The sequence below is a fragment of the Phoxinus phoxinus genome, assembly GCF_949152265.1.
Source record: "Phoxinus phoxinus genome assembly, chromosome: 14".
Taxonomy (NCBI): domain Eukaryota; kingdom Metazoa; phylum Chordata; class Actinopteri; order Cypriniformes; family Leuciscidae; genus Phoxinus; species Phoxinus phoxinus.
In genome coordinates, this window is record NC_136889.1 from 6,686,761 (window position 1) to 6,713,618 (window position 26,858).

Consider the following 26,858-nt stretch of genomic DNA (forward strand, 5'->3'; position numbering starts at 1 on the left):
TGGGCGGACACTACACTCAGACGGCCTATAACATGATGAGAGCAGATGAAACTCACATGATCTCAATATTTAAGACAAGCTGAAACTAGACATCCTCGCAATTACCCTATGAATGTATGGCTGCATGTTGAATGATTAAATCATACCTCCAAATGTTTTGGCAGTAGACGTACATCATATAGTCTTGTGAAGTATTTCGAGTTAATGGCCTTCCACGGCAGACACCATTCAGATCGAAACATCTGTCATCAGAGAGGAAATTCACACAGACAGTAAACAGCACATCACACAAGGTCTCAATACCTTTCAATGGCTTCACACGCAGCTTTCACTTGATTAAATAAAGCCATTTTAATCTAGTCAATTCTATTCTATTTTTTCACCTACTCAATCTTTATTATTATTATTATTATATATTTACACAATTTTATATTTACATATGTAATCCAGCACTCCTCGCTCTGTTTTTTTCTCTCAACCAACTTCATGCTGTGCATCCTGGCATGCTTTAAAAAAAAAGATATGGTTGTATACTATATATATACAGTGGGGCAAAAAAGTATTTAGTCAGCCACCAATTGTGCAAGTTCTCCCATTTAAAAAGACGAGAGAGGCCTGTAATTTTCATCATAGGTACACTTCAACTATGAGAGACAAAATGAGAAAAAAAAATCCAGAAAATCACAATGTAGAATTTTTAATGAATTTATTTGCAAATTTTGGTGGAAAATAAGTATTTGGTCAATAACATAAGTTTATCTCATTACTTTGTTATATACCCTTTGTTGGCAATGACAGAGGTCAAACGTTTTCTGTAAGTCTTCACAAGGTTTTCACACACTGTTGCTGGTATTTTGGCCCATTCCTCCATGCAGATCTCCTCTAGAGCAGTGATGTTTCGGGGCTGTCGCTGGGCAATTCAGACTTTCAACTCCCTCCAAAGATTTTCTATGGGGTTGAGATCTGGAGACTGGCTAGGCCACTCCAGGACCTTGAAATGCTTCTTACGAAGCCACTCCTTCGTTGCCCGGGCGGTGTGTTTGGGATCATTTTCATGTTGAAAGACCCAGCCATGTTTCATCTTCAATGCCCTTGCTGATGGAAGGAGGTTTTCACTCAAAATCTCACGATACATGGCCCCATTCATTCTTTCCTTTACACGGATCGGTCGTCCTGGTCCCTTTGCAGAAAAACAGCCCCAAAGCATGATGTTTCCACCCCCATGCTTCACAGTAGGTATGGTGTTCTTTGGATGCAACTCAGTATTCTTTCTCCTCCAAACACGACGAGTTGAGTTGGTACCAAAAAGTTCTATTTTGGTTTCATCTGACCATATGACATTCTCCCAATCCTCTTCTGGATCATCCAAATGCTCTCTAGCAAACTTCAGACGGGCCTGGACATGTACTGGCTTAAGCAGGGGGACACTGGCACTGCAGGATTTGAGTCCCTGGCAGCGTAGTGTGTTACTGATGGTAGCCTTTGTTACTTGGTCCCAGCTCTCTGCAGGTCATTCACTAGGTCCCCCCGAGTGGTTCTGGGATTTTTGCTCACTGTTCTTGTGATCATTTTGACCCCACGGGGTGAGATCTTGCGTGGAGCCCCAGATCGAGGGAGATTATCAGTGGTCTTGTATGTCTTCCATTTCCTAATAATTGCTCCCACAGTTGATTTCTTCACACCAAGCTGCTTACCTATTGCAGATTCAGTCTTCCCAGCCTGGTGCAAGTCTACAATTTTGTTTCTGGTGTCCTTTGACAGCTCTTTGGTCTTGGCCATAGTGGAGTTTGGAGTGTGACTGTTTGAGGTTGTGGAAAGGTGTCTTTTATACTGATAACAAGTTAAAATAGGTGCCATTAATACAGGTAGCGAGTGGAGGACAGAGAAGCCTCTTAAATAAGTTGTTACATGTCTGTGAGAGTCAGAAGTCTTGCTTGTTTGTAGGTGACCAAATACTTATTTTCCACCATAATTTGCAAATAAATTCATTAAAAATTCTACAATGTGATTTTCTGAATTTTTTTTTCTCATTTTGTCTCTCATAGTTGAAGTGTACCTATGATGAAAATTACAGGCTTGTCTCATCTTTTTAAGTGGGAGAACTTGCACAATTTGTGGCTGACTAAATACTTTTTTGCCCCACTGTATATACTTACACTGCCAAAAAAATAAAGTCGCTGTTTGGATTTAAATAGGTAAATTCTTAAGAGTCATCGACTGAATCATTATTATAGCATTTCTAGCATGTTATGTTTGACAACAGTTCTTCTAACCCTAATTGATGGAGTGTGTAGCTTTTCATTTCTTAAACAACCACGTAGATTAGAAAGACGTAGAATGCAGATGTAATATATCATTTATGATACAGGGATGTAAAACAGAACAATTAAGAGATCTATTCACTTCTTAACAACACAGTGGAATTTTACTCCTATTAAATGCCATAAGCTTTATTGGCTCTTTATAAAAGTTCCCTGTACTTTTATATAGGCTGTACTCTATATCCCAAGCATTGTGTATTACACTATGCCATAAATACCTACGACCAAGCACTGTCATGCATATGTGCACGCAACCGGCTGAATCATTTTTAGCAAGACACCAGAGAGTTCTCTACCACTGGTTCAAACAGACAGCAGGTTTCTTTTGAAATCAGCTGGAGGGGGTTAGCGGATGGGGGTGTTAGTGACATCGCGGCTCAAGTGGCAACATTTGTGCAGTTCCAGCGGGACGGGATCGGAGGCCACAGCTGAATCTGTTCCGTTTGATCCTGTCGATGAGAAAGACTGAAGGAGCCAAAGCTACAGCTGAAGCTCTTTAGACGCATGCTGGTTAACTCATGGTGTGAGAAAACAAGACAAATCCCACTGACCCATTCTCTGATCCTTCTTCCTCTTTTCCATTCATCCCTTCATTCTGTTTATCTCCCTCTCCCTGTTATTTTCACTCCACTCATTTCCCAGGTACCCGAGACAACCATCCGAGAGCCTATAAGCACTTACAGCGACAGCTCCCAAAGCCCCGGAGGTTTTATGTGATGCCGCTGCTCTGACAGAGACATGTTTGGGTCCGTAAGTGGGATTTTATCTTGGCCTGAAAAATACAAACCAAGCAGAGGATGTTTGTGAGTTGTTCGATAACAAATGCGAGTGTCCACACAGGTCTAATGTTGAGCGGTAGACAGCAAACTTGAGACAAGGGGGGAGGTTGAATTGTGAACTTCAGGGACCACCTGTTGTAGCACAAGACACTGATATGGCTGTGAACGGTTTCTATGGTTTTAGAAGTTGATTTGGACCCAGGCCGAGTGGACGGTGTCTGCTGTGGCCGCTGACAGAGGGAGCGTATCTGCAGCTGTCCCTGTTAATTATACTGTTATCCCCGGTTTGGGAGGCATCCCAATCAAACTGTGGAGTAGATACTGAGCATGACTTCATTGACTCCACGTCCACAGGGAATGATATCTCCCATTTTGCACCCCCGCCTTTGGGTGTTATTGCTTAATCTAGCTCACACCTATAAACTCTGCTGTTCCCACACTGTCAAAGACTAGACAGTGCACTCATTTTACTATGAATGCGAGAAAGTACAACATGCAATATGGAGGAATAAGTCCCACCTTATATATAAAAGAGCCAATCACCAATTGGTCGCTGCCTTTAGAAGCTCTGTGTTCTGAAATTTCACTGAGATTCAGATTTCAATGGTGATTTTAAATATGAAATTTAATCGTAAGCTTGGTGAACAGCTTTGGAGAATTTTAGATTTCAGAATTTAAAGGGGACAAATCATACTTTTTCCGTTTAAGTGCTATAATCGGGTCTTCTGGCGTACAATGGAGATCTCACTATTACCGTCTTTTAATCTGCTCGTTACCTTTTTCGCAAGGGGCAACAGTGTAACCAGTTCTAATGCAATGGCAAAAGTTTGAGCAAAGCATGCAAACTGTTCTGTCATTGGCGGCACAGAACACTATTAGACCAAAAAAATGTCGCAGCTGTCTTATAAAGACCTCAGGGAACTGTGTCAACTTGTGTAAAAGTTAAACATGACGGAAGTGGATGAGAATCAATGTAACTCCACAACAACTACATGTAGCCTATCCACTAACCATTCAGAAACAAGTTGCAACCTCTTCCTGAGTCTCTCTAATGCTGCACTCTGCTTCTGGTTATTTCTGAGATTTTGGATGAGTGAGAATTCACGTGTTTTGTTATTGCTGGAGTATCTGAAGCTCGTGTAAAGCCAGGACGTAGGCTATATTTTGAACGAAGGCGGGAAGCAGCAGCTCATTTGCATTTAAAGAAACACACACAAACACTGCGCGTTTTTGTTCACACCCAAAAAGGGGCATTTTGAAAATTTATAATGATCTTTGGGGTATTTTGAGCTGAAATTTCACAGACACATTCTGGGGACACCATATATTTATATTAGGCTACATCTTCTGAAAATGGGCATAATATATATATATATATATATATATATATATATATATATATATATATATATATATATATATATATATTAAATGGACATAATATGTCACCTTTAAATATATGATCGGTTCTGAAACAGAGTGACATATGACTTGCCTTATAAGGGCCTTTGACACTGTAAAGCATGGTAAATTACCACTTCCACTTTGAACAGACAGTGTGCCAATATAGGCACATGAGTATGGAATCACATTTCTGCCACATAAACTCATACTTTGGTAAATCATTATTATGACATACTAGTAAATCATAATTATGTCATAAAAAGTAAAAATGACATGAAAAGTCTTAATTATGACAAAAAAAGAGCCTAAATTATGGCACAACCAGTAACATTTATGTCATACTAAGTCATAATTATGAGGAAAAAAGTCACAATAATGAAAAGGGAGATGGAAGCCCTTTGGGTGTTTGTGAACTGGACCTCCATGTCCTGTCTATTTCTTCTGGGAAATTGCACAACGCCACAATATCTGCTGCTTTTTATTTGTTCATCATTTACAGAATTATATTTACAGAAAATATGATGGTTCTCCCTAAAAATGGTAAAACCTAAGATGGGATTAACCTTCTACTGCCAAAGATTGGTGTCACCAAACCTAAGGTGTTCAGAGGCATGACCTGTGAACTGTGTTTGTTTGTATGTGACCATTTTACCTCTAGATGGCAGCATGTACTTGATTACTTATACTTAGTCATGCTATACAGTAATACAACAATCTAATAATCCAATGCTTTAAAAAAGTAACCCTGAAAAAAATACAATGTGCTACTCCACTCAGTTTCTTAAAATCGATGTCTTTTTAAGCATAATAATGTTGTCTGGTATACGGTTACAAAGTTATCAGAAAGTGGCCTAGGCATTGAATTGTTTTTTGCTTTTAGGTTACTTAAAACATTCATACTTGTGTTGTATCTTCATGCACACAAGGACGCATGTCATGTTCTTCTTGAAACTAAACCGGTTCTTTGAAACGAACTGTTCAAAAGAACCGATTCTCGGACATGAGTCCCGTCACTACCGTCACTACTCATATCTGAAAATGTCCTTTTTGACTCTCCGTAGTAACTTTGAGGCTCACGTGATCATAACAACCAAAATTGCCGCGAAAACTGGCTTTGCCTACATTGGACATTTACTAGCTTAGACTTTATCCCTGAAATATCGACATCTTTTTAGTACAAACACGTTTATAATGTTCTGCGAAAAATCAGTCGAACTTATAAGAGAACTACATCGGATGGGAGATGGTCAGTTGCCCGCGTTTAATGTAAGTAAAGCAACGTTACGGTTTTATAATACTAATAGAGAACTGTAATTTAGCTGCCATAGTTTCAGAAGGTAAGTTAGTAACAGTCAGTCGGATGTCATTAACATGTTAAAGTGAAGTAATACCGGTTTGTCCTGGATGTTCCTCAGGAAGACAGTATTCGGCAAGTCCTGGAGGAAATGAAGGCTCTGTATGAACAGAACCAGAGTGATGTGTAAGTGTGTGCTTAGCTCTGCAATGCTGTTTTTATAAACTCAAACCATTAAAAACACGTTTTTGTGACATTGATTCAGCCAAATATGTTTTATGATTCTAAGACATAAACGGTTTGTCATATCAAATGTATGTCATACTAAGGCGGCGTAATTATGAGATAAGAAGTCAAAATGATAACATAAAATATCAAAAAATTTAACTTTTCTCTCATAATTTACATGTCATAATTTCTTATTTTTATCAGATAATTATGACTTGAGTATTACTGAAGTATTTAAATGTTGACAGTCATTACATTTTTTGTCAATACTTAGACTCATGTCATAATGTTGACTTTCTCATAATGACTTTAAGATAAGATAGGCTATATATATTTTTTTCATAATTTGACTTTTTTTTGTCATTGTTTTTTATTTTATAATTAGGACTGTCAATTTTAGTTTGTATGTTGTAGTTATGATTTTGTATCTCATATTGATGACTGTCAAAGCCATTAAAAATAATTTTCTTATATGAAGTAAAACTGAAACCTTTAGAAAATTAGGAAGGTTGCCTTGGCATAACAAAATACTTATACTAATACTGAAATAAATATAAAGCTTAATACATTTTTTGTGTGTAAATAATAAAAATGTACATAAAATTACTACAACTTAAAATAAAATATCAAAATAAAAGCTTATTGAAAATAGTAATAAATACTGTATGATTTAGTTTAAAAAGCCAATATACTCCAATATAAACTTGTTTCTTATAGGAATGAGGCAAAGACCGAGGGCAAGAGTGAGCTGATACCAAGCATCAAGTTCCGCCACTGCTGTCTCCTGAGGAACCAGCGCTGTATCTCCGCATACCTGTGAGTGATTCACTGCTTTCCTGCTATCCATCGTCTGGATCACTGGTGTGATCAAACACTTCTCTCGTTCTTCCCACAGTTATGATCGCCTCCTGCGAATCCGTGCCCTCAGATGGGAGTACGGCAGTGTACTGCCCACAGCCATCAGGTTTCATATGTGTGCTGAAGAGGTGGGCCTGAATGTCTACTGTGTAACAAATATTAAATGCCACCTGTTTCTTCTTGGTGACTGACATGTTAATTAAAATGCTTCTAAATCAGATGGAGTGGTTCAATCAGTATAAAAAATCCTTGGCGACCTATATGAGATCAATTGGGGGAGAGGAAGGTTTGGACATAACACAGGATATGAAGCCCCCTAAGAGTTTATACATTGAGGTGAGTGCAGTGTTATTTTGGTTTCACAGACAAGTCTTAAATTAAGCCTGGATTAGGCCTTAGTTCAATTAGGACATTAATGCCTTTGAAGAAAACATTACTGATGTGCATCTTGAGACAAAACAATGGCACTGATATATTTTAAGATATGTCAGTCCAAGTTACATTCAGTTAAAACAGCTCAAACAGGCATTTTAGTCTGGGACTAGGCTTAAGCCTAGAATGTGAAACTGGGGGATAATGTTGTATTCTGTGTGTGTGTGTATATAATTTATTTATTTTTTGGAAAGTTTCAGTAAATTAGTATTTGTAATCATTAAATATGTATATACAGCTTTTATTTTATTTCAAGATATTTTTATATATTCAAGAAAGATATTTTGATTTATTTTGTTTGTTATTTTAGTACAATCAAGTTAAACTAAATTAAACGTATACTTTGTAACTTTTGGCCTTCTAGTGGTTATAAAAAAAACCTTAATGTATTTTGAGGAAGAACAGTTTTGGTTGTGCTTTGGCACTGTGTGAAAGAAAGAAAAAAATCAATCTACAGCTGAATTCTCATCAATGTAATGGGTAAAAAACACATGTATATAGACGTTTTTTCCCTGTTACATTAATACAGGGACAAAAATGTAATAAAGTAACCAAAAGTTTTGTGTGTGTGAAATTTAGCTGTTTACCTAAACCCACAGGAACTTTATAAGCACTGATGTATCTTTTCCTTCATATTCAGGTGCGGTGTCTTAAAGACCATGGAGAGTTTGAAATAGATGATGGCACTGTGATTCTGTTGAAGAAAAATAGCCAGGTAACTATTCTTAAGAGCATGTTTAAATCACACTAGAAGGACTGCTTGTGTGTTTATATTGCTAATGTGTTTCACCCTTCCTCTCTTCACAGCACTTCTTACCCAGATGGAAATGTGAGCAGCTTATTCGGCAGGGTGTATTAGAGCATGTCATCTCCTAAGAAGAAGCAGTTAATTGTGGATACTCGCATCTCTTCTTTACTTTAACAATTGAAATGTTATAAAATTAAATTTGATTTAATCAGAAAGCAACACACATACACAGGTAAAACTTTACTTTCCTTACAGTGGGAAATAGTACATGATGCATTTACAACACAGTGGTGTCACAATTATCTCCCAAAATTTAGCCAGCTCTTTTAAACAAGGTGTACATCAATTGAAACACTTAGAATAATTTATATCCAAGTAGACATTAGTGCATCATGATTGAAAATTGTGCAATTACAATATGGTATTTGTATCAAAACTGTACAATGAGTGAATACTGTGCTTTGGTTATAAAATGGTCATTAAAACTGCAGTAAAAAGAATACGTCTCATTTTACTATCAAATACTTGAAGCCAACAGATTGGCAAGAATGCTTGCGGCTTGTACCCTACATCACAGTGAACAAATAAAGAAATGTGTAAAGCTTTGTCCTTGACAAATGATCAATTCACTTGCCTCTGAAGAGACTAAAATATGACCTTAAATTAACTTTACGCTTCGTCCTCTTTATATTGTTGAAAACAGCATGATTTTATTCCAAAATGCTGTTAGAGTAATTGTAAGACTTTGCATTATTTGTGCTTTTACTTTTAACACTAGGATTGTTTACTGCTTTTACAAAAACAATTCGCACCAAAATACAAAAGTGCACTAGCGGGTGGGACTTCACAGTCCAGTACAACAGGTGAAGGCTCGTAATGGAGTGAAACAAGTCTAAGCCGTGAACGACGCTGGGGCGATTTTACGTAGCAGTTTATTAAGGGCGATCACTTTCTCTTCCAGCAGGAAAGACTTCTTCTCTGCACTCTTCTGCCTCTGCTCGGTCACCTGAAGAGCCTTCATGAGCTGAGAGTTTTCCACATACAGGTCCTTCAGCAGCAGATCTGACTTGGCATTTTTGCCCAGCTATAGGAGGGGAAGTTAGAGAGGGGATTGTCACTATACAAAAAAATCAAACTTTGGAACAGAATACTAATATACTATTTTTGTTTTTAGTATGTACACTACAGTCTTATGGATGAAATGCCCAAAATGTGCACTAAAGACACTATCACATCTATGTTTCCATCTAAAGTTGCAAAATTGGAATATCGCATAAAACATTTTCGTATAAAGCACCATTTCCATTCCATGTGTTCAAGAGAACAAATGAATCACTTCCTTGGAAATTGTCACAAAATATCTAATAAAAATTAAAGTGGCTGCAATTGGGATAGGAAATGTGGCTCTTTTTACCTCCATCATAAATGACATGCATCTCAGAGCGAGCAGACGAACCGCAATAAACAGTCATGATATCTTGCGTTCAAATGCTGGTGTTTGCAAACGTGATAATGTGAGACGCTTCTTGGAGGGAATTAAACCAAATAATTCTGATGGCAGACTTTGGCTCAGGCATTTCAGAATGATCAAACCAATATTGATCTGCTGTGCGATGCGATTGGTCCGCTGGTTAGTCTATCCAATCACATCCACTGTTGATGAGAAATCACGAGAGCTTTTTGTTGCGCATCGAGGGATTTATTCAGTCAATGTGTTTCCATCGTAATTTACACGCTGGCTTCTTATCGGATAAAATATCCACCTTTTATATAAATTGTTAACATTTATTCACATCTTTATTTATAAACAACATGCAGTATGTGGAATCATGTGAAATTTTTACTTGTTACATTATGCCGGCTAATATTTCACATCCTATAAACTACAGAAAAGTAATATTATGCAGTATTCAGTAACGTGGTTTTAAAGTGCCCCTATTGTGCTATTTTAACGATGGTGTCGGTTTTACTGCAATTCCAACCCTTTCGAAAGTTCATTCAAAATGGATTTGCTTTCACAGCGCAGAGAACCGTAACATGTAAACAACACAAACCAAACTCTGCCTGGCCTCAGCTACAACTACGGTGTTTAAAGGGGGAAAGTAGATGTTTGTGGGCAGCCAATGAAGACCATAGGCTGGCATTAGGCAAATGTGTTACAAACCTATACGTAGGGTTATGCAAGAAGTAAGACCGGAATTACTGACGACTCATTTCAGGCAATTCAGACTCGGTTTGTTCTTTCGGGATACAGATATCTCCATTTATAGTGCACTTTCATCTTTGCAGACCTTTTACAATCACAAACAGCTGAGCTATATTACACACTGCATGTAAGGTAATATCTGAAAAAGCATAATTAGGGAACTTTAAAGCCACTTGTTTCTGGTTACCTGTTCTTTTAGCTGGTTGACTTTCTCCTGCAGCATCACACGGGTGTTCTTCAGCTTGGCTTCAACTTCATCCATACGCTCCTGCATATTCACCATCAATTTCTCGTATTGCTCCTGTTGTTTAATTTAATAGTTTGTAAATAAAATTACTTGGAAAATGAGGTGAAGGTTGAAAAAAACGTAAACTATTCAATGATAAATACAGTTGTGGACAAAAGTGATGTCCAGCTTAGGAAAATTGACATGTTCACCCATCAAGAGTTTGAAAGTGTAGCTGTACCTGCTGAAGGCCCATCTGAATGACGGCTTGCTTGGCCTGAGAGCGAAGCAGACCCTCTAAATCCTGCGTCCTGAGCTGCTGCTCAGCCAGTTGAGTTTGTAGATGAGCCAAGTGCTCCCGGGTGCCAGACCCCACCTGTTCCCTTAGTTCCTGTACTACACGTACATGCTGAGCCTGGACCAGCGACAGAGCGCTCTCTGCCCTTAGTGCCTAAACCACAGTATCAAACACACAAAAGTGAGACCAAAAGCATTCATGAGGAATTCTCAATCAGTGAGAAGGTAGAAAATTATCTCCAAACCTGTTCATTTGCCTCATGTTTAGCAGTCTCTAGCTCTACTTGTTGGTTTCTCAAAGTGAGGCACTGATGTGTCAGTCTCTGAAGTTCCAGCTCCTGAGTCTGCAGCTGAGCCACCTAAAAAAAAAAAAAGATTCCAGCTAATCAGAATGATCTCTGAAGGATCATGTGACACTGAAGACTGGAATAATGGCTGCTGAAATATGTTACATTTTAAAACATATTAAAGTTGGAAAGAGTCATTTTAAATTGTAATTATATTTCACAATATTATTGGTTACACTGTATTTTGTCTTGGTGAGCATAAGAGACTTCTTTCAAAAACATTGACAAAATTCTCATTGACCCAAAACTTTTGAACAGTATTGTACCAAATATACATAATGAATTTGTGCTTTCATAGACAAAAAAAAAAAAAAAAACTTTGTAAAAAAGTTCCTCCAAGTTGAACATATTTGTACAAAACATTTAAACATGAGGATAATTTAAATCCTATACCAGCTGTGCAGTGTTTCTGTGCTCAGGGGAAGACAAATGGCTATGAGATTTCACTTCTGAGACACATAGGCTGTGTCCAAAATCACCCACTATACCCTTAAAGGGCAGTGATGGGCACTATTTGAGGGGACTCCCATTTGTAGTGTTGTCCGAAACCATAGTGGACCTTATCGAGCTCACTCATTCAATCCCACAATGCACCATATTAACGGGTGTACAATCTATGTACGCTGAACGGCCAGATGGTGGCGACCGCAGCTGAATCTCCACAGTATTTCAGTAAAGACAAAAAGACAGCAGGAATAAAAGGAAGCTCCAATTTGTTTTGTTTTTTTGTTAGTTCGGTGATCCCCTCTGGATTGAATAATGCCCTATAATAGCAATGACAAGTATACATGGGCTGTACACAGCAAAAATAATGCCTTGTGTGTTTAAAAGTGTGCACTATATGGAAATCACAATTGTGCATCCAGAACATTCCTGCCATGCAAACAGTAGAGAATGGTGCCAGCAACACCGAGGTCATGGGTCCATGTATAACTTGGTTAAAAGTGTCACGCATATGCATTCCAAATAGTGCACTAGAAAATAAATGGGGAGTAAAATTTGGACAAAGATAATTGCAAATTGAGAAAAATCCACTGCAATATCAATTTGTTTTTTCTGACTAACTTTGTTAAGAAGGTCCTCGTTCTGTACTCGCAAGCGCTTGCACTCCTTCTGCAGAACACTGACTGTAGTCTCCTCCTGAATCCTGTGGGTCTGATGTAAATGCTCCTTCTCTTTATCCAGCTGATGTATGCTGTTCTCAAGCTCCTGGACCTTGTGTTACACAACAATATTTAGCAGTTATTCATTTTATTATTATTGAACTAACCCAAACAAGTATAAAGATCATTGTTCACCTTGTCCTGACACTGCTGCAGCATCTTCTGATGCGTGGCTGCCTCCTGGACGTGAACATCCTTTTCTTGCCGCAGAATTAGGATCTGGGAGTTGAGCTGCTCTATCTGGGTTTCTGAGTTACGAAGTGATTCCTGAAGCTTTTCCAGCTGCAACACACACACAAAGCAAGCTTTAGCATGTCCAGTATCAGAGAAAATTGCTTAAAGAAAAAGCATCAGCATCTCACCTTCTGGTCTCGGCCTGCGGTTTCCTTCAACAAATGGTCCTTGTCTTGCTCTAGTGCTTGGTTTTTCAGAGTCTGACTAGTCAATGCAGACTCAACCACAGTCAAATGCTGGAGCTGAAAAATAAGAGGAGTTTCAGTGATTCCTGCCAACTTTGAGATAATTTATTAATATATCTCCTAAAAAACTGAATCATACCATCTCCTTGGCAGTTTTAAGCTCCCTCTCTAGAAGATCCTTATTTTTCTGCCACTGTTCCTGGAGCTTTAGTTTGTCGCTCTCCTGCTGCTGTAGGGTTTCCTGCAGCTGTCTGTAGGACGCAGCTGTCCCATCGTTCTCCTGGCACACCTGTGCTAGCCTGTCAGTCAGCGTCTCCACTGCTCTCTGATCAGTACACAGCCGGGAACTCAGTTCAGCGTTCTCACTGCTAAGCTGAAGGTTTCTCGCACTGAGATCGAGCACCTCTTCTCGACATTTGGAATTCTATGTTGGATAAGGAAAAACAATTGTTAGGAGCAGGAACTATAATGTTGTGCAATCATTCAGTATTCATAATGTGACATTTACAGTATAAAAACCATTACGCCAATTGATAGTCCCCACAAAGATAGCAAAACAGAGTTTCATTTTTAATTTAAAGTAAGCATTAAATGGAAGTCGCAATAGCCTTTACTTCTCTATTGTGACGTATATCAGAGTGAAAGCTTCTCGAACAAGACAAAAAAATTAATTAAAGTAGGGCGACAAAACTTAATTTTGTCCCTTGGGAACTGATTGGATGGTTGTGGTTTGCTATTGCTGTGATGTCATGTGAGTGACAGGTTGTCCCGCCCTCTTGCCAATAAACAGAAAAGAGATGCAAGAGGGAGGGGAAGTTATTTTGGTTAAAGATCATGAGGGCACATTAATAAAAAAAAGAAGAAAAAAAAGTGCACTGATAAATCATCATTTAATATCCATGCTACCCTCTCCATGCTATCAATATTTTTCCAAGAACTTAATTGATGCCAATCTTGCCTCTTTTCGTAGCCTCTCCTCGTCATCTCGATTTTTCATGTATTCTTTGTCCATCTCTTCAAGTTTCCTCCTTCAAAAAAAGTGAAGTGAAATTTGTTTTTGTTAAATAAAATGCTAAAATTAAGTTTAGATAATTGACAAGTCCAAATTGACGATTTCTTTACCTCTTTTTGTTGACCTCCTCCTCCAGCGACTTGACATCCTGCTGTAAGACAGCAAGCCTGTCTTTCAGTGCACTGTTTTCAGACGTGACCTCATCAAGTTGAGCCCTACAATTGGACACCAAAATATAGAGATCAGCCCTCCATTACAATCTTACCAGCCTCTGCACTTTTAGGAAGCTTAGTACTGAAAACAATATAATTTCAGGAGTTTTCATAGCAAGATTTTCAACATTTTTAAAAAAAGCAGCATAAGTTTAGGGCAACAAACACACAAATGTAATATTAATACAATTAATAGGATGCAATAACACATTTTCAATCAGAATACATACAGTAATTTATTAATAGTGAGTTTTCATGCATGTCAGTGACACATTATCATTCAGTTAGTGAGATGCAGAATGAGGTCTGAAAAATCAAAGCGAGAATCTACGGTTAATGAGATCTTATTCTGTGAAACATTCAGTCAAACATTCTTGGACAGACACAAAAGTAGTGAGCGGTCAATTCTTGGCATCCGTACGGGAGAATCGACGATTGGATCAATGCAGCAATTGTTAATCTTTTGGATCTGTTTCGGCGGTCATCTACTAGCTGGAGAACCACAAACCTGTGGGGATTGGAGTCCATCTCCAGTTCTAAGGCCATGACAAGTCCCTCCATCTCCAGAAGCTGTTCTTTCATTTGGCACTTCTCGATTTCAAAGGCCTCCTCCATTTGCAGAAGCTCTGCTTGGGAGTCCATCAGCGATTGCTGTAGTTGGTTGGTGGTATTGTCGGCCTCCTCTCTCAGAGAGCACAGCTCTCGCTTTTTGTCCTCCAATTGGTTGGTCAAAAGTTGAACCTGACCAGAGAAATTAGTGATGTTTTTAAACAGATTCATCTTCAGCTGAACCTCATTCCAGAGCAAATCCATCTCTTCGGCTTTGGTTTCAAGCTGACGGTGTAGTTCCAGCATTTGGTTGTCTTTGCTTTGCAGTTCCAGTGCAAAATGATCTCCGTTCTCTTTAAGTTTGGTATATTCGGCCTCCATTTCAACAATCTGAGAAGAAAGCTGGTCTGCAAGTTGCCGGTAGCTTGAGTTCTCTTGTTCAAGATGTCTTGTTTCTTCTTGCTCCAAGTTCAGATGGGCTTGGAGCTGTTCAACCTTACCCTGCTCCACAAGAAGAAAGCCTTGAAGGTTTTGCTCCATTGTGTGCATTTGATCCCACTCCTCAGAGAGACTATTAACCTGTGTTTGTAGCTGTTTGAGAACCTCACACTGACCCTTGAGCTCCTCTATGAGTCGATCCCGCTCCATCTCCACAGCATTTAGCTCAGAAGCCTGTCTTGTAAGATCATCATCTCTGGTTTTCAATGCCTCGTGCGTTTTGGCCAAGTTTTCTTGAAGCTCCTCAAGTTCTTTCCCTTTTGCACTCAATTGCATTTGCTGTTCACCAAATGCAGTAGATAGATGACCACTGCTTCCCTGCATTATTTCGATCTCCTTCTGCCAGGTCTCAGATTTGGTCCTCCAGTTTTCCAGCTCTTCTGTCAACTCAGAAATTTGGTCAAGAAGCTCCCGTTCCTTCTCTTTTTCTTTTGCAAATTCCTTTTTTAGATCTTGAGTACTTCTGTCCATTTCTTTCTGTATTTGCTCCTTTTGCTTCAGAAGTTCTTGCTTCTTTTCTCGCTCCGCTTTAAGCTTTTGCTCTAGCTGAGAGAGCTTATTGCAAAGCTTTTGTTCTTTCTCATTTCTAATTTCTGTTTCCTTCTCTTTGGCATGAAGTTCTGAGGTCAAACGCTGAACAAGAGCATCTTGAGCTTTCATGGAAACCGTGTTGTCTTCAAGCTGAACACACATCTCTTCCAGCTTATCTTCTAGCTGTCTTTGTAATATGAGCAACTCCTCCTCAGCCCTGGACGCGAGTTCTACCTGAGCTTCCATGAAGTGGATGTGTTCTCCTAGATTCTTGATTTCTTCCTGGTGTTCCTCCTCCAGTTTCTTTCTTTCCTGTGCCACCCTGCTGCAGATCTGAGCTTGCTCTTCACTCCAGCGCTCGGTGCTGAGGAGACGCTCCCTGCGCGCCTCCTGTTCTTCTCTGCGATGCTGCTCAGACTGCTCTTCTAGACGGCTGCGCTCGAGGTGCAGCTGATGGAGCAGGCTACGCTGAGCCTCGCTGTGTTGTGCCTTCATGTGCAATAACTGCTGCTCTGCCTTCTCCCTGGGACACAGCAACATGCTAATTCGTCTATGTCTAAATGTATTGCAATGTCATGGATACCAAGGAGGAGAAAAAAAACAAAAAAAAAACTTTCCCTACTTAAAAAAAAGAAGGTTGAACATACAGTAAAACACAATTCAAGATGTAATTCTTGAATGAAGGTCTATATGAAGCACGCATATTACGTTTTATTGAAAATGCACAAAATAAATTGTAAGTGGGTGTTAACAAATGAGACCTTATTGTAAAGTGTTAACAATTTTTTAGTTATGCAAATTTCTAATTACTATAATGCATCCAGATCGTTTTATTTAAATTTTACTTTTAAATTGCCATTATTTTCCATGGTGAATCTCATTAAATTCCTAATGTAAACCATTATTTTTAACACTATCAAAAAAAAAAAAAAAAAAATCATGAAAAAAATCATTAATACAACAATATCTATACATATGAACATCTTTACAAATCAAAATATATTTTCTTCACAACAGTAATAAGAAAGATATTTTTGTATTATGGAAATGAAAACGGATGCTGTCGGACGATTGATATATTTTTATGAGCTGTTATAAATCAAATAAATAATGGTCACAACACCAAAAAAAAACAGACCGGTAATGGTCTTAAAATAGGCAACATTTTATATTTGCAAAAAAAAACAGTTTCATTAAATGTATTGGGTTTTTTTTGGGGAGGGGGGCAAAAAAAATACACAATAATACCCTGGTTTCTGAATTCCATCATTAAAGAGTCTTAAAGAGTGACAAGTAATTCATCTTCTAGCTTTATCCTTACAGCACCTAATCCTTTACCAGACCATTTGAGTAACACTTACCTAACAAGCAGCACTTCCTGGTCCATCTTGAGCTTGAGTTCTGCCTCTAGCTGATCTTTCTCTGAAGTGAGGCGCATCACGATGTTACTGATCTCACGAGCATAGTTCTGCTCCAGTTCTGCCTGCTCCCGTTGAATTCTTCGTTCTTGCTCTTGACCCCAAACTCCTCCTGCAGTCTTACCCCTCAGCTCTGCTTCCAGCTTTTCAACAGCCTGACGCGTTTGCTCAGCTCGCTCTTCCGCCTGAGCCTTCAGGTCCTCCAACTCACTGATCTCCATCTTAAAGCCCTGCGAGATGTCCTTCCTTTCAACCTCCATATTCTGCCGCATCAGCTCCATACTGCGCTCGTAGAAATTCACCTGTGGACACAAAATTAAGACTATAAATCACTTTCTCAAGCTTCTGCATTTGCATATCCTAACTTGTTCCCCTTCAGCTCTGGCTGTTTGAATCTAAACTGAATCTACTCTAATTTACAATGGGTACTTCACGGTAACCTATTAAATATGTCCATGCTTTGCCTGTACCTTAGTCTCCAATTGGATCTTCAAGTCCTGAACCTCTTGCTCGTATCTCGCTTTCATCTGCTCCATGGCCAGTTCGGTCTCAATGCTCACAGAGGGAGCCAAGCTCTCCAAGGAACCCAGGGCTGAAGAGACACACCAAATCAAGCCATGACCCATTTGTATGGATATTTCATTGAGAAAGGATAACTATGTTTTTATAATTCCTCACCATTCTTGTCAGTGACTTGGAGCGTTTTTCTGACCTGAGGAGATGTACCTTTCTTCATTTCAGCATCATCTGTAGAACAAAACAGATAGGTTTAGATGTTTACTACAGAGGTTAAGCTCGATAGCATGAAAGATCTAGATGCTTGTTCACCAGAATCTGATTCAGTGGTTAATGCTCTTCGGGTTGACCAGTCATGATCCGACAGGCTGCCCCTGGATCGTCTGGCTCTCCTTCCTAAGCCCTGAGACTTCAACAACTGCAACTCTGAGCACAACTCGTCATTCCTGTCTTGCAACTCCTGTATTTAGTGGGGCGGAGACAGAGTCATTTGCACAAGTAAAACTTTTTTCTGCATTTCCTGAAACAAATCTCCCAAAAATGTGAAATGTGACGTGAAATGTGTTTTTCAAATGAAACTGCAAAAAATTACAAATGGCTTATTTGTCAGCAAATATTTACTAATTATACACACACATTCTTGTTGCATTTTGCTGACATATTAGTCAAAGGTTTTTATAAAGGGGATTTTGGATATCTCTTATAATAAAAAATAAAAAAATAGCTCCATAAATAAAAAAATACCATCAACAGCCAGAAAAAAAAAAGTTTTCACCATGTTTTCGGGAATAAAATATTGTATATGTATAAAATCAAGCAAAAAATAAATGAACAAATCCCTCTGTAAAAACCTTCTGAAAATAAATAGAAATAAAACTAAAGTTTGGTGAATTTAAGTGATAACAGGACATTTCTGTATCTATGCATGAGCAAAAAAATCATTTTGAGAAAATGGTCCTTAAAGAAATGCATTGTACTCTAATCTACCGGTAAAAATACATAAAGTGCAATAATACATAAAGTGCAATAAAATAAACACTTAAGTGTATTTTGGATGTTTTCTTTGCACTAGTCTAAAAAAAAAAATGACATGAAAATCTAAAAATTGACCAGTGCAGAAAAAAAAGTCTTGTTTTTTTTTAATGGTTCCTAGGTGATTACTTACAAAAGAGCAAAAAGTCACAAGAGCAAAAAGTAATAGCACACCACTCCTCACAATTAAAGGCGTCATTTACAGCACCATGGATTATAGGAGAGCTGGCATAATAACCAAGAAAGGACACTTAAATACAATGCACAATGACCTCACCATTCACTCTAAAACTAAATATCCACCAACACGCCATAAACACACAGGAAAGCTCATACCCTGCATTGCTGCTCATACTCCTTAAAGATCTCAGAGAAATGCTCCTCTTGATTCAGCAGTCCTGTGCCATTTGGATCAAGGCCACCGTACTGTACAATAAAACAAGCAGAGAACAATTATCATTATTGTTCTTAAAGAATGAAACTCATGATCTTCAGCATATCGACGTCTCACCCTGTCCTGCAGCAGATGCTCTAGATCCTTCTGTAGTTTCGAGATGGTGCTCTCCGCTTCAGACAGCTTCTCCTTCAGAAGGCTGACCTCCTCCTCCAAACGACTGTTCTCCTGTAACACCGAGCTAGAGTTATTTAACCTGACACCGCACTGACATGCTCAAAGAAACATACACCTCTAACCATGACAGATCACCTCTTCGTTGAGTCGTGTTCTGTAGCCAAGAACAGAATCATTAAGAGGATTAAAGGAGGCATGGTAAGGGAATTGTAATGCAATTTATATATTATATGAACAATGTTATGCTTTATTTAAATATAATTCCCAAACTTGAATATTCAATGGCAAAATACAAAATCGTATCTTGGTGAATAATACTCTTTGTTCCTGCACAATTTGTATTTGTATGTATCCAATAATAGGATTACAAAACAGAATCAAGAAAAAGTTAAAGTATAAATTAGTTTTTTTTTTTTTATCAAATAAATATTGATTTTATTGCAGCAATGTTGCCTTATTTTCTATGTTACAGTGAGTTTACCACCGTTCTTACAAACCCCTTTAACCATAATAAGATCAGTGTAAAGTAGGACCTTGAATGGTGTATTGCTTTAAAAAATGCTGGCAATTGCTATTTAATAATAATTATTAATATTCATAATTGGAATAAACAATTATTCCATGAAGAAACAATTCATTTGTAAAACTGTAGGCATTTTTCTTATTGCAGCCAAACAAACAAAAAAACATGGTGCTTTTGTATAGAAAAATATTTTACTGTCACTTTTGATCAATTGAATGCATTCTTGCTGAATAAAAGTAATATCTTAGAAAAACAATAGTTTTAAATGCATTTTAAATGCAACAACCTAACAGAATACTGCTAATTATAATAATAATAATAATAGTTTCATCAGTGGTTACCTTAGCAGCAGTGCAAATGTCCTCCTGAAGGCTAACATCCTGAGCCTGAAGCAAGTCTAGCTCCTCCCGGAGTCTCTCCCGCTCATTCTCTACCTGCTCTAGAAGAACCTCGCTTTCATACTCAGATTCACTCCTCAGTGCTGTAAGTTTATCCCGGAAGTCCTGCTCCAGACCCCTGCAGAAAAATAAACACTGTAGAGCCCTTACATGTCTCTTTATTAGATATTATTATATATGGACTAGAGGAGAGCAGCCGTACTTGATTTTAGACTCATTGAGAGACTCCATGGTTGCATGCCGGTCATCCACCTCTCGGACCAGCTTTAGGTTGCGGCGGTCAGCCAGTTCCAGGTCCGCCTTGGTTTTGTCCCTCTCCTGACAGGCCTGCTCTGCCATGACTCTATAGAGATAGAACACAAAACCACCACACCATGAGATGATCCCTCATTCTAATGCAGCATTTGTTACCAGTAACACCCTGTAAGCATGCAGAGATGTTTGGAGAACAAAGTAAAGCCACTTTGTGGTTTTTTCACATCTAAGGGTGCTTTCACACTTGGTTCGATTGCCTGGTCTGAACCAGAGTTCGATTCCTCCCCCTTCCCCCACTGGATTGTGTTCACATTAACAACAACGCAGGAGAAGATGGAAAAATGCATAGTGTTGCTCACCTCTTTCATATTTTGATTTTTGAACCTATGGTTATGTTTTCAAAGCATCAGCACATAATGATGGGACTTGTGTCTGTCTGCCGCTTCGAAAGAACGTGGGATTCCAGCAGAAATTATATAGATTCTCTGCTTGCAGTGCGTCACTCACGCTTGTCAAGAAAAGTGAGCGAGACCACACACACAGTTTTATCGAATCATACGTCATCAATAGCGGTTTACCTCCGAGATGAAGCACGATTGTGTTCATATCAGCAGCGAAGCGTACCAGAATTCACATGAACCATACCTCAGGCCACTCTTTTTAAGTGGACTTGAGCACGGTTCAAATCCAATTTTGTAAAAAATCGTTCACATTACCAAATGAACCGAAGTCCGACGTCAATCGCAAGCGTGTGCACACCAAAAGTGCTAGTGTGAAAGCACACAACATAAAGAATGATGAACACAGTACATAACATGTCCTCCAGGTGGAGACAAACTAAACAGCACAGACATTCAGGTGAATCTCACGAAGAGGCATTTTATCCCCCAAACAATATTAGGAGTATTAAGATTTCTACATTGGGACATTATTTTCAGGACAATTCAAGCTCATTCTACTCCTACACTTTTCAGTAGTGAAATAGCCTATTCTCATTACTGTCACAATAAATTGATTAATATATAAATGTTAAACATTACTACATCATGGTAGCATGTTGGTAACCTCTTTAAATTAGAATGTTTAGTTATCCTGGTTTTGCTATGTTTTTTCTTTTTATAGTAATACAGTAAAATGACTTAAAGTAATGAGAATCACCATTAAAAACAAGTCAATACTAGACAGTAATGTCTAGTCCTGAAAATATTACACTGCTAAATAAATAAATAGATTCATACATACTTTGGTTTTCAGGTGAAATGTGATCTGGACGTTTCGACAGGCTTTATGAGTAAATACAGATCAGATGTGAATAACACTCACTGTAAGTGGTTTATCTCATTTTTGTAGGAGACCAGTGCAGCCTGATGGATGCCGTTTCCACTGACCAGTAACTCATTGTCCAGTGCAAGAGTGAGTTCAGCCAGACACAGTCGCTCCTCCAGAGAGAAGTCCAGAGTCTGTATGGTTCAGAATGAAAAACAATTCATGCCATGATTTATAGAGAAAAAAAACCTATGCAAACATTATTCAGCGTTTGTCATTATTCATAGTTTGTCAGTTCGTCTATCTTAAACATCTAAGTAATCTATTACCTGTAGAATATCCCTGCTGTTGCGGATTCCCTCCTCCGTCCAGAGGGCGATGACTTTATCTGGGCTTGTGCATCCCGATCCATCATCCAGCCGGGTCAACAGCCTCTGACCCACCGTAGCCGACAGTAAAGAAGGGGAGGCAGAACGCACCAAACGCTCCTCAAGGGCCTGAGAGAGCAGCGGGAACGACATGAGGGAAAAAAAAGACAAAACGATCCAGCAAAGTTCAGTATTCAACTGTGAGGAAAACCGCTGAAAGGGATGAAAAAAAAAAACAAGCTCTCACAGTCCCACCACACAATGCACAATGCTGTCCTTGACATGCCAGAGCTAGAGCCTCAATCATGAACAAAATTATTTCACTGACCACTAATAAACGTCCTTCTGGTGTCGTAACCCTTAAGCTGGCTTAGCCTCATTTTAGCTCCAGCGACCGCCAAATATTCATGCAACTCAGCATTTGTTATCAAGCACTGATAACTGAAGCTGTTTTTCTCCTTAAAGGAAGCCTGATCTTTTAAATCCTACCTTTTATTAACCAACAAATCTTGCATCCGAATAAGTGCCTTGCTTGAGTTAAGATATTGTTTTAAATATTTTTGTCTGGTTGTGCTTTCAATAAAATCACCTCAGAAAGGTCATCACTTAAGGACTCCAAAATGTCTTTACATTCCCATGTAAAAACATTACATGCAGGAAGGAGGCCTGTTGTGCAGTACATCTCCTCAGCTTTGATCGCAAGTTTGGCCATTGCATAGCAATACAATCGTGCTTTCCCAGAAACAAAAGAGAAAAAACAGGAGGCTCCACCTTCCCAATTAAGTTAATTGGTTCCAGCCAGTGTAGCCCTCAGTAACTTGGCTTGATGTTGGAGTTCTGAAATGAATCCTGTGTGACAGTCAGGAAATCATTTAGCTGCCTGTCTTTGTCAGCCAAGGAAAGCCATGGAAAAATTGGTAGAGGCTTTAGTTGTGGATTCTTTCAGTGACTTTTTCATTTTTTCTAATCAACAGGTGAGAGGAAAATTGGCAGATATGCAAGACTTCTGTACTTTATATGTAACATGAACCTGCCAGTCGGGCATGCATAAAAAAATTAAGCATTCCATGCATAACAACATATGATCAAATGTATGTTACTAGGGGAAGACAATTAACCATCAACTGCAGCAAAAATCATTTTTCAGCAGCACACCAAAAAACTAACCACTGTTTTTATCAATATAACCAAATATTGTAATATATACTAAATAAATATGGTTTGATTCTATCTATCTATCTATCTATCTATCTATCTATCTATCTATCTATCTATCTATCTATCTATCTATCTATCTATCTATCTATCAAAAAGAAACAATCACATATAACCGCTTCTTTCACACATTTCACACAGAAAACCATGCAGCCACACTCTTGCATACTAGTGTCAGCGTTTGCAGCAGATTGTTTTGCCAAAGCTACAGTATGTTTGTTTTTGGCTACAATCTGCTTTCTCCATGACCTTGAGTTGATCCTGACCTTTGAGATGGAGCGCTGTGGTTTGGGCCTGGCAGGGGTGGAGGTAGAGATGGGTACAATGTGACGTTGTTGAGTGAACAGACCGCTCTGGAACTCACTGAGACTGACTCTCCCATCTTGATCCTTGTCTAGTTTCCTGAAAAGAGCGTCTAACTCCTGTGTACAGACAAACAGATATGGCGTTTAGTGACTAATTTCGTTACTTATTTTACTCTGTACAGAATGTAACATGGCCGTACCTCAGACTGTAAGCCCTTGAGGCCGATGTGGTCACAGACGAGCGACAGCTCCTCACGGTTAAGTGATCCTCCGGCTCCGACCCCCAGCTCTTCCCATACTGCTCTCACCTGTCCATCTGTCACTTCATGCGGAGGGTTGGATGAGCGCTGAGGACTTTCTGTGCCCTCTTGATTCCAGAGCTTCAATTGACCTTGGGTATATGCAAATCAGGAAGAATTACATTCATGTGCTGACTTACATATACAACTGCTCGATTCATTTAAAAGTTACAATATAGTACCTTGTGCCACAAAATAGTGGTTTGTGGACTCTTTGTTGCTTCCTGTGTCCTCATCTGATTTGAGACTCTGTAAATAAAGAATTGACAGTGTCACCATTAAAATCAAAATGTACTATTCTTGTTGTTTTATATGGAATAAGTGGGATTTATTATAAATGATCCATGCACATCATTATTTTTTTAAATTGTGGACTTACAATGGCCGCCACGTGATCATGAAGCCCATGAGACCATAGGGTAGAGGTCTTCAACCCTGCTCCTAGAGACCTCATGTGATTTTCAAGCGATCCTGAAGAGCTTGGCTGCATCCGAAATCACATACTCTTGAGAACTTATTTTGAATAAGAAATTACTTCACGATGGCTAAATAAGTATGTTCTATGTAGTATAAACATGTGTAGTGTGAACGTAATCCGGGCATACTACATTCGCCATGTTGTCATTGTCATGTGACCTACCAGTGTCAGTTACATAACTTCATTGCCATTCCCAAAAACTCTTCAGTGGCCTCATGGGATAGTAAAGTGTCCATCGTATGCACACTTTAGAATCTCGCCAGAAGTACTGTAGTAGGCCATCCGGGTACTTTTTGCCTACTCTGTTATGAATACTGTGAATTTGGACATACTTCTTTTGTCACATACTGTTTTTCGCCCACTATATAGTAGGGAAGTATGCGATTTCGGATGCAGCCCTTGATTAGCTGGTTCAGGTGTGTTTGGGTGCTCGCAAGTGCCCCCTTTGCGGTCGATATGCACCCTCAATGCACACTACGTTGCAAAAGTGCGGACTTGTAGGAAGATCGCAAGTGTTTAGTGTGCCATTTTGGACAGGTCTTCCAGGTATTCCATACATAATGTGCACATTATATGTACTTTATACTATGTATTATAATAGTATGCTATTCTGAACATCTCAATTGTAAACTTATGATCACAAAGGGCATAATTAAAGAAGCATATCTTCTTGAATTGAGGTTTTGACTCTTGACTGAAGTGTTGTTGAGTGAGCGGATGGAGAAAGTGTAGCTGAATGTAGTACTAGTATGGTTCAGTGATCACAAGGAACACAATAGAATCATCATAAGGCATTCCATCCCAGCAGTCATTACTTCTGCAACGCTGGACGGGAACAACTAGCAGACTGAGGATACAAGCACTGAAGTAATGCTGTTCTTCACATCAGTATAGAAACACTGCATCATACTAAAACAGCTTAAACCATGCTCATATAAAGCCAGCTAAATCTTTCTGTAATGATGCAAAAGCGCTTACATAAGAGATGGTTTGGAGTCGGACCGAGTTATCCAACAGTTCCAACACTGAGAGAGCTTTAAAATCAGCTGACAAAAGACAAATGCAGTGAAATACTAAAATCTGTAAATGTGTCATTGTGAAGGTATTTGCTAACTGGATACTGCCCAGTATACACTGAATACCGTATATTGTTTTAATAATATAGAATGTGAAACTGTATGTATTATGTAACAAAAAAATGTTGGTTGCTGTAAGCTGACTTCATTACAACAATTCATAGAAACAAATAGAAACACTTTAAATCATATATCTATAATCTCTATAGAGATCAGTGAGCATATCTGTAGTGAAATATAATGAATGTGCAAGTTATTTTAATTGTACATGCTGTATTTCAATTATTTTAAAGGTGTGAGAACCTCATACACAAGAGTAGACTTAATTATTCAACTTTCACAAACTTTATGTAATGCAAAAATGTGTAACGCAAAAATTATACCATGTATGGTGACAGAAATTCATAATTTTCAGCATTCTGAATTCAGATGTAGTTAATTATTTGGGTTTGTTGTTCACAATATAACTATTCTGGGTTTTTTTAGGCTACTTCTGTATAATTTTTCTGACTTGTGTGACATGTATTAAAGAATGCCTGACTCGGAGGTACGAGTTTCCCAGGTGTACTTTACAGCAGCAAAATATGTTAAAAACAATGGATGTCACTTCCACTTCATTTGTCACTGAAAGTGGAAGGTCAGGTTGAGCACTATTGGATGTAGTATACTGTGCATTGTGGTAAATGTAGTACAGTAGTAATCATCTTGGTATCAAGTCATGGTATTCTATACTGTGCACAGTAGTATACATATGCATACTGCACAACTAGTAAAAGTTGTATGGTAGATTGTGTAAACTTTTATACAGAGAATGTACGGTGTGCATTTGTGTGCTAGTGCCATCTAGAGGTAGGTTTGAAGCAGACAGTCACTGACCTGTAATATACTGTAACTGTGGTTTGATCAATGTATGGCAATGGTCAAATGCAGGAGACAAATAGGACAGATAGCACTGATCGAAACACTACACAGTTCAGCTTCCAGCAACAAAAGAATAAACCCAGCTAAATATGGGACAAGCCACAATCAATTACCATCAGCATTACATTTTAAACAACATTACATAACTGTTCACAAAGTTTTTCAGTGGGAAGGCAGGGAGCAGAAAGTCTTGTATTGTCTCTCTCTCTCAGTCAATTGTAAAGAAAAAGCCACTTCATTGATCTCCGCTAAGAAATGAAGTGAGGAACATCACACTTTTTGTCCTCAAGTCATCGTTCACTAAGGAAAGCTTTGAGATATGGAGGTCTTTCAGCAAAGGCTACTCTCGTGTGCACAAAAATTCTCAAACAACCAGAACAAATTAGATCCACCTTGATTACAAATTAATTAATAATGTTTCTCAGTTTCTGCCTGAAAAAAATACAAATGTGTTTTATTTTAGTCAATGACGTACTCAAAACTGAATAATTTATGTGGCATGAAAAGGTTTGCGTGCAATATTCATCACAGCCGGTTTAATTATTTACATAAACAAGCAGTGATGTTGCTCACATAAATGTTGTAAAAGAATATATGGATGGCAATCTGAGCTGAGGCCTGTGAATCTGTATTGCAAAAATATTGTGCGTATAAGTTAGAAAAGTGCTTCAGATCTACAGGGGTGCTTGCCAA

At 38.6% G+C, this 26,858-nt stretch overlaps 2 protein-coding genes and 1 long non-coding RNA gene across 5 annotated transcripts in view; 1 reads left to right on the plus strand and 2 right to left on the minus strand.

Moving 5' to 3' along the window:
* Window positions 1-6,003, minus strand: LOC307010385. The gene is made up of 3 exons (XR_013800183.1): window positions 5,896-6,003; window positions 147-242; window positions 1-25 (listed from the first exon to the last, which is right to left on the minus strand). It is a non-coding gene; the product is annotated as an uncharacterized lncRNA (long non-coding RNA).
* Window positions 5,517-8,818, plus strand: gins1 (GINS complex subunit 1 (Psf1 homolog)). The gene is made up of 7 exons (XM_079635003.1): window positions 5,517-5,770; window positions 5,920-5,984; window positions 6,744-6,842; window positions 6,922-7,012; window positions 7,104-7,220; window positions 7,957-8,031; window positions 8,124-8,818. The coding sequence occupies exons 1-7, from the start codon at window positions 5,696-5,698 to the stop codon at window positions 8,190-8,192; spliced, it is 591 nt and encodes a 196-aa protein (XP_079491129.1). The 5' UTR covers window positions 5,517-5,695; the 3' UTR covers window positions 8,193-8,818.
* ninl (ninein-like) overlaps window positions 8,274-26,858 on the minus strand; it is a 26,298-nt gene continuing 7,713 nt past the window's right edge. For 2 of the 3 annotated variants that reach the window (XM_079634997.1, XM_079634998.1), the window contains exons 5-28: window positions 23,873-23,939; window positions 23,592-23,782; window positions 23,353-23,508; window positions 21,833-22,000; window positions 21,561-21,697; window positions 20,185-20,325; window positions 19,926-20,100; window positions 19,002-19,112; window positions 18,827-18,916; window positions 17,771-17,918; window positions 17,621-17,689; window positions 17,413-17,534; window positions 16,886-17,244; window positions 14,455-16,047; window positions 13,845-13,949; window positions 13,681-13,750; window positions 12,862-13,146; window positions 12,666-12,779; window positions 12,439-12,585; window positions 12,206-12,355; window positions 11,039-11,152; window positions 10,738-10,947; window positions 10,458-10,571; window positions 8,292-9,148 (exon numbers count right to left, since the gene is read on the minus strand). In XM_079634997.1, the coding sequence (XP_079491123.1) occupies window positions 8,957-9,148; window positions 10,458-10,571; window positions 10,738-10,947; window positions 11,039-11,152; window positions 12,206-12,355; window positions 12,439-12,585; window positions 12,666-12,779; window positions 12,862-13,146; window positions 13,681-13,750; window positions 13,845-13,949; window positions 14,455-16,047; window positions 16,886-17,244; window positions 17,413-17,534; window positions 17,621-17,689; window positions 17,771-17,918; window positions 18,827-18,916; window positions 19,002-19,112; window positions 19,926-20,100; window positions 20,185-20,325; window positions 21,561-21,697; window positions 21,833-22,000; window positions 23,353-23,508; window positions 23,592-23,782; window positions 23,873-23,939 (5,028 nt within the window). In that variant the 3' untranslated portion in view covers window positions 8,292-8,956. Of the gene's footprint in view, window positions 9,149-10,457; window positions 10,572-10,737; window positions 10,948-11,038; window positions 11,153-12,205; window positions 12,356-12,438; window positions 12,586-12,665; window positions 12,780-12,861; window positions 13,147-13,680; window positions 13,751-13,844; window positions 13,950-14,454; window positions 16,048-16,885; window positions 17,245-17,412; window positions 17,535-17,620; window positions 17,690-17,770; window positions 17,919-18,826; window positions 18,917-19,001; window positions 19,113-19,925; window positions 20,101-20,184; window positions 20,326-21,560; window positions 21,698-21,832; window positions 22,001-23,352; window positions 23,509-23,591; window positions 23,783-23,872; window positions 23,940-26,858 lie in introns of all 3 variants that reach the window. The other variant, XM_079634999.1, reaches the window with a different exon arrangement.

Bases quoted from the DNA above. Each gene is read 5' to 3' on its own strand.
- gins1 (XM_079635003.1), top strand. From the start codon at position 5,696: ATGTTCTGCGAAAAATCAGTCGAACTTATAAGAGAACTACATCGGATG. The intron at 5,985-6,743 runs GTAAGTGTGTGC...TGTTTCTTATAG, and splicing joins GAACAGAACCAGAGTGATGT to GAATGAGGCAAAGACCGAGG. The intron at 6,843-6,921 runs GTGAGTGATTCA...TTCTTCCCACAG, and splicing joins CGCTGTATCTCCGCATACCT to TTATGATCGCCTCCTGCGAA.